General features: G+C 35.6%; 1 protein-coding gene across 1 annotated transcript in view; it reads right to left on the bottom strand.

The window, feature by feature from the left end:
* Nucleotides 1-12322, bottom strand: part of MALRD1 (MAM and LDL receptor class A domain containing 1) — a 690246-nt gene that overhangs the window by 557054 nt on the left and 120870 nt on the right. The window contains exons 13-14 of the mRNA XM_063611006.1: nucleotides 9130-9303; nucleotides 230-350 (exon numbers count right to left, since the gene is read on the bottom strand). Of these exons, the coding sequence (XP_063467076.1) occupies nucleotides 230-350; nucleotides 9130-9303 (295 nt within the window). The remainder of the gene's footprint in view (nucleotides 1-229; nucleotides 351-9129; nucleotides 9304-12322) is intronic.

Here is a 12322-nt window from a genome sequence, read left to right as displayed (position 1 = left end):
TTTCAGCTGCAAGCATAGAATATTTTCCATATTACTGGAAGAGAGGCCTAAGGACTAGACCAGATGTTTACCTTTTAAAAAATATATATATATATTTTAGGTTTAAGAACAGGTGATATAATCCACACCCAGTATTATGTATGCGTGACTCTAATACATTTTATATTTTGATATTGAGAAGAGCTCAATTCAATGTTTAAAACAGCAACAATGACAAGGAAAGACTTACATTTGCTTTGTGTACTGGTCCTTGGTAGTGATTTATAGGAAATTTCACATTCCTGGGATACACTGATGTCATCTAGAGCAACAGTAGCATTTGACGACAAAACAGTAGCTTCCAAAATTAACTATAATTACAGAAAGATAAAACTGTTAAAAACACATCACAGAAGTAATCTCTTACAATCTTATTTCTTTGTGTAGAGGAACCCTATTTACATCTGTCCCATTCTCCAATCTAATTTTAGAAAACTGTTCTGACCAGAACATCCTAATTTAAATTTATAAAACCATAACTGCTTTGACAGCATCTTATGTACCTTAATGCCGAAGGTAACGTTGTTTCAATTAAAAGTGGTAACATTCATCACAAGTGAAGGGCTCTCTTCCCATTGGAGCCATTAAGAGTCATATGCATTTAGAATGAGCTCTTTGGGGTAATCAACTGTGTGGCTTACAACTCAATTTAATTGAGATATGAATTCATTTGTAATCAGTGTGCTGGAGACAATGATTTATTTCCATATTAAAATATTTAAGTATTATATACATTCATAGAAACATAACATATATTATATACATACACAGAAACATACTCAATGTAGTAATGCACCCATCAATAACCACATACAGTGGTTGATAATATTCATATGCTGAAACACTCAGAGACATCTATTTAATTTTAGTTTATGCTAACACTCTGAATAATGACTGATATAATTTGTTTTCTTTCTTGTTAGTTACTCATATTATGTTGTTATTCCAAGAAGAAAAAGAGAGAGAGAGAGAGAGAAAGGAGGGAAAGCAAGAAGTAATTTATGCCAGGAATCTTACGAACCTACAGAGTGGACCACCAGTCCAGGACAGACAGAAGGTACATCTCTATCTTATCAGGGAGGGTCTCCAATCTCAAGGATCATTAAATTTACTTGTGCCAGGGCTCAGAACATGCTATCCCAAAATATAGCACCTTGGAGTCAGAACACGCTATCCCAAAATATAGCACCTTGGAGTCCCTCTCCGACTTCCTCTCTCTTTCCTTTGTAAGAGCCAGCCATAAAGGAATTATCCGGCTTGCTTCTCCTCAAAATAGGTCATAAGAACCTCATGTAACTGCTGTCCTACCCTAACTATACCTGGATGAAAGAAACACTACACAGAGAGGCCCATAAAGATCTTTGCTGAGTTCTCTCCAATTTATTACAATGAGATCATACTGTTTTTGTCCATTTATATTTCTTCATGATTGTCCATTCGTTGTTGAACCTAAGCATAAACACAGAGAGTTTTCCCTGGTCTTTAGGTCTTTGTTTTTTAAGGCCCCTATGTCACATAAAATGTTAATAAATTTGTTATTTTTTTTCTTTTTAACCTCTCTTTTGTTATAGGGGCTCCAGCTATGTCCCTTGTGATGAGTGAGGAAACGGTATTACTTTTCCTCTCCTACACTTGGTATGATACATTCACTACACTACATCATAAATTCTGTATAAGAAATAAGTACTTAGGAGACTCAAAGAAGACACTTCATTCTTTCTGCCAATAATGAGAGTTTGGGAAAAGACTTGGTGGATAAGTAATAGTAAGCCTCCATGATACCAAATTTTGTTGGGCAAAACATTTTACCTCGAGAAACTGAGGCAGCAATCGCAGCAAAAACACAGAGATGAGAAAGTGCATGGTGTGTTTAGAAAATGTCGATGGGTGTTATTGGAGTGTAAGATTTTAAGAGAACAACAAATTAATCAGATAATAAATGGAGAGGAAAATTCCATGAGTTGGTACAGCTCAAATGGAGAGAAACTAGATAGCATCTATTAAAAAGAAAAATTGCATAGACTATAAAAATTGAGTTAATTTCTTGGCATTTATCCTAGAGGGACACTCAAAGGTATACACATGAAGGCTTGTGCAGGGATGTTTATTTCAGTGTGGTTTTGATGACAAATGACAGGAAACAACTTACATGTGAATGAATCAATCAATAGTGAGAAATACTATACCAGTTAAAAATAATATCTATCTCCACGTGTCATTATGGAAAGAAATTCAACATGTCTTTTGGAGTAAAAAAATTAAGTTACAGAAAAATATTATAGTATACTATTACTTAGGCTGAAAACGTACAATGGTTTAGATTTCCAAGTATATGTGGTACATTTACACATATTAAGTAAATAGAAAATGGACTGAAAGAAAAATAAACTGGTATCTGTAGATACTCAAGATAAAATCTATGGTGGGTGATGAGGGTGGTCAGCAGGGACTGTTGCTTTATTTGTAATTTTTGATATTTTAATGTGATGTACATAATAATTTTAAGATTCTGATTAGAGATGGTTTCTGTAGAATCTTAACCAACTAAGAAATTTAGCCTTCATTCCAGAGGCAGAAAATAACATAGGTTTTGAAGAAGGATCTTGGTAAAATATATACAAGTATTGTACTTTAGAAATATATTGTGTTTAATACCATTAAGTGACTGTGATTTTTTGGGACAGCTTTACCTTTGAAAGAGTTTTTCTAAATTCATTATTATAATATATCTTGCACTGATGTCAATTAAAATAGATGTTTAATTCTTCAGACTCATTAGACAAGCATTTGTTGACCATCATATTTGAAGGTCTGTGCTACTCAAAGAAAACTGGAGAAAAAAAACGACAGTTTGAGGCACTTCTTTATGCTCCTAAAGAGGTACATGCTCACATTATTTGAATGGAATGGGTGGGCCCTGGGATGAGGTGAAGTAAAATCATGAGGTAGTCTTTAAAATGTGGCTACATTATTTTACCTGAAGGGACCCACCAGGTTCCTTTAGATATTCATATTAAAATGGAAGGACAAATCCAACTTCAAAAGCCAAATAAAAATAATATTAGGTCATCTATATTTTGCTTGCTTACTTCTACATAGTTAAATTCATAATTCTACAGTTAGAAATTGTAATTCTACCACTAATTAAAATCATACAAATTTTAAAATACAAGCAATTACTTCCTTCAAAAAATGTCTGCTATACCTGTAAATAATGACCATTTCATGGTTTCAAAATCATCTTGGCTGTTCCTATTTTTTATTGCTGGTTTTAACCAAACTGATATATATATACACACACATATATATACATACATCTACATATACACATATATAGATATACACATATATTCATATATACATATATAGTATATATATACACATATATACACACATATACATATATACATTTGTGTATATATATATGTATTTGTGTGTGTGTGTGTGTATATATATATATATATATATATATATAAAATGTTGTGACCAATTCCCTTTCAGAACTATAGTCAGCATCAATTGGTAATCAGTAAGTGAGGAAGAGGCCACTCAGAAGAGCTGTTTCAACCACAGATGGAGGAAGAGTGAAAATCTCATTTGATAAGATTCTCAAGGTAATTGGATAATTTACATTTTAAATTAAATTAGATGACTCTCTCTTCTAAACCTATTTTTTGGGATCTTGTTGATTTTTGTTTTATTCAATTATATTACTCCTTCTATGAACAAAATAATTTCTTGCTTTTAGGAACCACAAAAATTCATAAATGTTCACAATCAAGTGATTACTTTTTACAAGTGCAAAACTCAGGTGCTTTTCCAGAAAAATATGCAATTAACATAGAAATCTTGTTTTCAAAAATAATAACAGGAGCAAAAAATGAATATGAATCCAAGAGAAAATACAGATATAATAAGAAGGAGTAGAGAGTAGTAGGAATATATTAATTTTTGAAGAATGATGATGGTATCAATAATAAGAGCAGCAGCCATCTTTTATTTAGCGATTACTATATGCCAGTCACATTCACTTGTTTTAATCCTGTGAAGATGATGCTATTTTCATTCTTATTTTAAAGTGAAAGAAACAGAAGATTAGAGAATAGAAGTAATTGGTTGAATGTCACATGTCAAGTAAGAAAAATATGTAAGCTGAGCCATTAATTATTATACCATCCTGCATCTCTCTAATGAAATAAAGAGATAACTGGGCTTTAGTGGATGCTGCAGAATAGGGCTGCCTGGAGAAACGAGATTTCATGCAGCTCTAGATTAAGCAGGCCAAGGACACAGCAACTTTACGGAGACTCGATCACCTTTTACTTTTGTGTTATGAAGCTTACCCTTCACTGAATCATCAAATAATGTCAGGAAATTATTATTGATTTATATCATTGACTCCGATAAAGAGAGAACATGGTATCCACCATTGTGGGAAATTTCACAAAAGGTTCATTTCAAAATGAAATCTAAAATATGATACAAATACATTTTAATGGGAAGCTCAAAGAAAGTACAGCAACTTGAAATCAATGGACTACTCAGAAAAAGTGCCACCTTGAGATACTAAAACAGCACAGCAGTTAGGGGGAAAAGAAATATTAAAAGAATCTATTTGTGTGAAAAGCTGAACACAGCAAGTGAGCAGGCCAAGTTAAAACAGATTTGAAAAATACTATTAACTCTTTGACCTAAATTTTTCCAATAAATTCTCACAAGAAACGGAGGGACAATTGAAATTTCATTAATTTGCTCTTCTTACAGAATAAACAGTAAACCTAATTCTTTGCCAGCAGGAAGAGCAAATGCCCTACCCAACTAGGGGTGCTTATTTGCAATGAAACACAAAGCAATTTGTATTCTGTTATATTGTCTAAAATTGACATCAAAAGAACCACACTGAATCAGAATTTCATGGCTAAAAGGGAACACAGAGGTCACATGATTTGATGTCTTTCTTCTTTCCAATATTTGGACTGGATTACACTGTACTGTATAAATAGGTTCAGAGCTTAGTCACACGGAACTGAAGGCTAGGCAATGACTAAGGTCACCCTCAAATGATTCGGGCTTAAATCCCAGCCTATTATTTCCAAGAAGACAAACTTTAAATATTTGAATATTTTAAAAGCTAGATTAACTATTTGTAGGTATATCTTTTTCATTTGTTGTTGATAAAAGAACAAAGTAGAACTGTACCTAGCTAGAATCCTCTTGTATATTTTCATATCTTTAAAAACATACTCAGAGAAATCAGGTTAAAGCCAACATAATATTGGCATCTTTTCTTTTTTCTGCAGAGGATAAGAAATGGGATGGAGAGAGATACAAGGAAGACAAAAGTTGCAACTTCATCAGCAAACAAACTTTAACATTATAAGCAAACAAAATGTTAACATTAGTTAATCCTGAGCTGTATTTAGGTATTTGTTTCTCTCTGTATTAACTACTAGTTTGAAATATTTAATAGTAAATATATCCAATACTCATGTATTAAATATTACCATGTATATGTCTGTGCGAGTGTATCTATTTTTATATATTGCATATGTATAAAATCCAGACTGATGCACAGCAGAACATCAGTGCAAGTGCACAGTTCCTTATCTAAAGTCTTTGGGGCCAGATGAGTTTTGAAATGTGAATAGCTCAGAGCTGAGAATGGTAACGTAACACCAAGAGTGTTCATTACATGATACCCTTTGAGAGATTGGGGGCAGCACTGTTTAATCAAACCTATCATGAAATGAGCTGCCTAAGGCCTCACAATGGTTCAAGGCAGCTTGGGTTTTGCCTCTAAATTCATTTTTAAAAAGCTTATTGCTTTCCAAATTTAATTTTCTAAATTGCTGATTAGATATTATAGGGCTGTCATGGCCTTCTTGAGAGTGAAATTTGAGGGATTTTTTTTCTTATTTTTCTGTTACTCATCTGTAGTTTCCAAAATAAACCTGTGCTGTAGCCAACTCATAGCCAGATTAAGTGGAGAGGCACAGAGGAAAAGTCTTAGTTTCTCTGGGATGAATTAAACGTGACTGAGGCCTCGAAAGAACTCAGCATTGAGGCTGATTGGACAGAAAAAGCAACACAAGGTGCTGAGCCACCCTCAGGGGGATGAAGGGAGAGGGTAGAGCAGGGCTGGGTTAGAAACCCTCACACATCCATTGCAGCCAAATCACAGAATCTAACCAAACCACTGCCCATCTACAAACTAGTTAATATGCCCCCAGATAATAAGGGATAGTCTCCATTTGCACTGCAAAGCAAAACCATTACTATATCCACAAACGAGAACATTAAAGAGAAAACAAAAACTGCATTCACTGAAACTCTTCAGTAATGGTGATGGGTCCATGAGAGCTTCCAGCTGTAGGCAGAAATGGCATGTGTTTCAACTCATACTTCTAAATTACCTACTGCTAGAAAGGACATTCTGTTTTCTTCTCAATATGTCAATTAATGACAAACTCTGAACGATCTTCTTGGTGAGTTTCATTCTAACTAAAAGCAAACCAAATGAAAACAATTTCCTATAGAATATAAATGCAGGAGGCAAAAGACCAAATTGTTCTGATTTCATTGCCCTGCTCCTTGCATTGGAGATTGACACCAAAATGATTCCATGACCAGCCTTTGTGTCAAATGCTTCCCAATTAAGTATTCATGATGTCTTTGTTCATGAAATATGAGAATAAATTGATCTTTGAGAAGGGAAGTTGGGGACCTTCACTGAGTAAAGAAGCCTTTAATGATTGAGCCTAGAATTCTGATCAAGCAGGAATTCCCTTTTTAAAACAGAGAACACTAACATTTATTGAGTGTCTACTATTTCCAGACAATATCCAAGGAATAACTACAGCAATAAAAATAGCTAAGTTCTGTGTTTGTGCCAGATTCGCTTCCATGTGCTTTACAAGTATACACCATATAATCCTCACAATAACTCTATAAAGTAGAGAACAGTAATTGATTACAGTTGATGCTTATTCCCTATTCTTCTTGCTTCCATGGGGAGGCGGTTCCCTGTAGTAACATTGCTGTTACTTACCCCTCACTCTTTCCATGACAGGAGGAAGATTTAGCTGACTGTGATGTTAGAAGAGTAACCTGGGGGAGCTTGATTCATCCTATTCTACCATTCAACACCCCCTATTGGGAGCCAGCCTGTCCTCAGGAGGCATGCATTCTGATATCATCTCTGGCTAATGGTAAGAGACTTCCCCTAGAGTATGAGCTTTATATTTCTCCAGCACAGTCAATTGTCCTCTGGGTAATTCTATTTATTCTAAGATCAAGCATTATTTTAAATAAGTGACTCTACATTCTAAAGCCATCTGCTCCAAAATATGTATTCTCTACCTGTTTAACTTCTATATTTATCTCAATTTGTTCAGAAATGAGGACGAGATGACCTTAAAGCCCCAACTATTATCCTCACACCCCACTAATGAAAGAGGCATAGAGGGCTTGGGTAACCTCCCTATGATCATACACTTTTTTGTTTTTGTTTTCTGTTTTTTTTTTTAAGATGGACTCTCACTCTATTGCCCAGGCTGGAGTGCAGTGGTGCCATCTCGGCTCACTGCAACTTCCACCACCCAGGTTCAAGTGCTTTTCCTGCCTCAGCCTCCCTAGTAGCTGGGACTACAGGCACATGCCACCAAACCCGGCTAATTTTTTGTATTTTTTGTAGAGAGGGGGTTTCACCGTGTTACTCAGGATGGTCTCAATCTCCTGACCTCGTGATCAGCCCGCCTCAGCCTCTCAAAGTGCTGGGATTACAGGCGTGAGCCACCGCGCCCGGCCGATCATACACTTTAACTTGAACCCAAGGTTCCAGAGCCCATGTTCATGGCTGCCATTTTAGCTATATTATCTTTAATATTCGGACTCCCCTGGAGAACTGCTTTTATCATCACTGGTTTTCACACATTAGGAAATTTGATGCACAAAGACAATATTTACACAGTCACTTAGCAACCAATGAGCAGAGCAGAGACTAAAACTCAGACCACCTGACTGCAAAACAGCATGCTTTCCACCATATTCCACTCCATCCAATCTAGTTTCCAAAACAGCTCTTTTCAAATGTCATCCAGAAGACTTATATACAGGAAGGTAGAAATTAGAATTCCCATTTGACAAGATACAATTGCCTTCTTTTATTATTATATTTCATTAATACATAGTAGTTGTACATATTTATGGGGTAAATGTGACATTTTGATACATGCATACAATGTGCCATGATCAAATAAAGGTAATTAGGATATCCATCACCTCACATACTTCTCATTTCTTTGTGTTGGGAACGCTCCAAATCTTATCTCCTAAATATTTTGAAATACACAATAACTTGTTATAGTTGCCCTACTGGGCTATAAAACACTACAGCTTCTTCCTTCTATCTAACTACATTTTTTAACCATTAACAAACCTCCCTTCCTAACCTCCTCCTCCCCACCTTTCTCAGCCTCTGGTAACCACCATTCTCCTCTCTACCTCCATGAGATCAACATTTTAGCTCCCACACATGAGTGAGAACCTGCCATATTTGTCTTTCTGTGCATGGCTTATTTCACTTAGTATAATGTCCTCCAGTTCCCAAAGGTGGATAACATTCTCAGTGTTACCAGGCAGCAGAAAGTGAGGCAACAGGATTAAAATATTACAGCCCACGTCAGATTTTTTTTTCACTACATCACATAATCCAACGTCTTCACTTAGAAAAAGAAATCATCTTAAGTTACTCTTCTCTCTGCCATCTTATTCATTTCTTATCTCCACTTTTGCTACTATTCGACACATATGTCTTGAGTGCATAGTCAAAACAACCTCTACTCATCACAGATCGTGTGTTTGATCTCTCAATGTGTTTGCTTCATTAATGCTGAATAAATTCATGAGCTATGTGTGTTATTTTGTTATCTGAAATGATCAGCATTACATAAGTGTCTTCTGTTGCATTGTATTAATTTCTTAAGTGCTTACCTGAAAAGGTATGAGCTATGTGTGTTATATTGTTATCTGAAAGGATTAGCATTAAATAAGTGTCTTCTGTTGAGTTGTATTAATTTCTTATGTGCTTACCTGAAAAGGTAGAGTAGATTCTCCTGCTTCCGCAATGAGATCAATTTTTGCGTGGCTCCACTGAGATTCGGAGAATGTGATTATTTTGCCTTGCTTTTGCAAGTTTCCATCTAGGGATGTTCTTGTAAAAACTGAGAGATTTGAATGTTGAGACAAATGATACCAAAACTGCACCTGTTGAAAACATGTTTTCAATGATATAAATATTCCATTGACCTGTCTCTGGTAGTTTTTCCTATAATTTGAAATATTCCTGACCTCAGGTGATTTGCCTGCCTTGGCCTCCCAAAGTGCTGGGATTACAGGCATGAAACCACGTCTCTACTAATAATACAAAAAAAATAGTTGGGTGTGGTGGTGTGTGTGTGTAATCCCAGCTATTTGGAAGGCTGAGGCAGGAGAATCGCTTGAACCCAGAAGGCGGGGAGGTTGCAGTGAGCTGAGATCATGCCATTGCACTCCAGCCTGGGCAACAAGAGTGAGACTCCATCTCAAAAATATATATATATATATATATATATTCCAAACAACTTGTGTGTTAAATATAATCTTCTCAATTCTCCTTTCCCCCAGAAGTGTAACCCAGTCATGGGCAGTACTACTGTTTCCATGGAAGTTTTCAGAATTCTTCTTTCTGGCTTCTTACAAATCTGAGAGGTACACATTGAGACTCAACGTTACAAAATCAAGTATTGCTATACATACTTGACATTTCAAACAAGAAAAAGTTTCCTTAAAAATTATTTTCTTAAGTAAATTTTAAAAACTGTAATTAATACTTTATACCAATTTAGTGTCTGTGGTAGCATTAACAAATAACTTAGAAGCTCATAGGACACTGTTCATCAATAATTGAGCCAAGTAAGACAACATTCTTTGAGGATAGGGAGGCTTAATCATTTCACTTCCTATTCACCATCAATAATGACACAATCTAAAAGTTTGACGGCTTAACTACATAGTGAAGAGAATAGGATTATTCCAGGTGCTGATAGCAGTAGCCCTAACATGAAATTCCATACTGTTATTGATTCAACTAATATTTACTGAGCACTTTCTAAGCACCTGAAGCTGTGTGAGGCAAAAATTAATTCCCTCAATGTTGTTTGGATGATTCATTCTGTAAAATATGCCCACAAAACCTCCATTAAAACAAGTTCAGATATGCTGCATTCAAATTTTTTTGCTTCTTCTCATTATCATATAACAGGTCCTAAGGCTGTATGTTTTAAAGAAAAACCCAACATTTAAAGATGAGGTCCCACAACAGTGGAATACTTCTCTTTAGATTCAGTGACATTTTTTCAGGTTCATTATATTTTAAATTCTTTTTTAAAAATGTTTTCCCATTCATCATTGTGCTTTTATACCGATACATGGACAGATACTAGTGTATATACAGGCAAGCCATGTGTTTCACTGTTGGGACCCAATTCCAGTGATGAATGTTGACCAAAAAAAAAAGTTTTAAATGCTTTTTTAAAAAAAAATTGTTCATTTTAGAACACCAAACACTCTATTTGATACACATTTTTATCAACGTCTACTTAATTGTGACCACCTGATTTAAAAATTCTGATTGTTTATTTCATTTTAGATTTTATTACTGTGCTTACCTTAATTCACACCTTGACAGGTAAGTTAGAAACAAAAATAATGGAAATGTTTAATTAAATTCCATGGAAAGAGAGGATTCATGTTTCTCAACTGCAATTACATTTTAGATCCCTGCTGTAAGTTTCACTATGACCCAAGCTTGTAAATATGGAAAACAGAGCTTTAAACCTAGTTGTACAAGAGATGTGCATGTCCCATCAGAATTTTGAGCTGTCAAACTGTCACTCAGTACATCACCAGTGTGAAGTTATTTTAATAGTGTATTAAGTATAAATGCCAATGGGATCCATAGTCAATGGGATAAGAGCTCAGAACTTATATTTAATTTACTTTTTTACAGAATTTGCATTATGGAGACTTAAATTCTTAAGTTATTAAATACCAAGGAATGTTCCATTATCTTTTGAATTTTTGAGGGTGAAATCACTGAACAAAAATTATTGATACAGCCCACAAATTTTTTTAATTCATTGTTTTTCCTTTTTACTTTTATTTTAGGTTCAGGGGTACATGTGAAGATTTGTTACACAGGCAAACACATGTCACGGGGGCTTGTTGTACAGATTATTTAGTCACCCAGGTACTAAGCATTATACCCAATAGTTATCTTTTCTGCTCCTCTCCCTCCTCCACCCTCCCTGCTAAAGTAGACCCCTGTGTCTGTTGTTTCCTTCTTTGTGTTCATATGTTCTCATTATTTAGCTCTCAACTTATAAGTGAGAACATGTGGTATTTGGTTTCCTCTTCCTGTGTTAGTTTGCTGAGGATAATGGCCTCCAGCTCCATCCATGTTCCCACAAAAGACATGATCTTGTTCTTGTTTCATGGCTGCATATTCCGTAGTACATATGTACCACTCTTTCTTTATCCAATCTGTCATTGATGGGCATCTAGGTTGATTCCATGTCCTTGCTATTGTAAATAGCGCTGCAATGACCATTCACATGTATGTGTCTTTATGATAGAATGATGTCTTTTTTTTTTTTTTTGAGACAGGGTTTCACTCCAGTTGTTCAGGCTAGAGTGCGGTGGGATGAGCATGGCTCACTGCAGCCTCAAACTCCCGAGCTCAGGTAATTCTCCCACCTCAGCCTTCTCAGTAATTGGGACTACAGGCGTGTACCACCACACCCAGCTAATTTTTTTTAATTTTTAGTAGAGATAGGGTTTCGCCATGTTACCCAGACTGGTCTTACACTCCTGGACTCAAGCACTCCACCCACCTCAGCTGCCCAAAGTACTAGGATTACAGGCGTCAGCCACTGCACCTGACCTACAGTAGAAAAATTTCTATTACTCTGGGTATATGTAGCCAGTAATGGGATTGCTGGGTGGAATAGTAGTTCTGCTTTTAGCTCTTTGGGGAGTTGCCATACTGCTTTCTGCAATGGTTGAACTAATCTACACTCCCATCAACAGTGTATAAGCATCCCTTTTTCTCCACAACCTTGCTGGCATGTTATTTTTTGACATTTTAATAATGGCCATTCTGACTGGTGTGAGATGATATCTCATTGTGGTTTTGATTTGAATTTCTCCAATGATCAGTTTTAAGTTATTGATACAAGCTCTGACT

This window comes from Symphalangus syndactylus, chromosome 10, assembly GCF_028878055.3.
Source record: "Symphalangus syndactylus isolate Jambi chromosome 10, NHGRI_mSymSyn1-v2.1_pri, whole genome shotgun sequence".
In the NCBI taxonomy this organism is placed as follows: Eukaryota; Metazoa; Chordata; class Mammalia; order Primates; family Hylobatidae; genus Symphalangus; species Symphalangus syndactylus.
The sequence above is the reverse complement of the archived record's forward strand: the minus strand, read 5'-3'. Positions and strand labels throughout refer to the sequence as shown.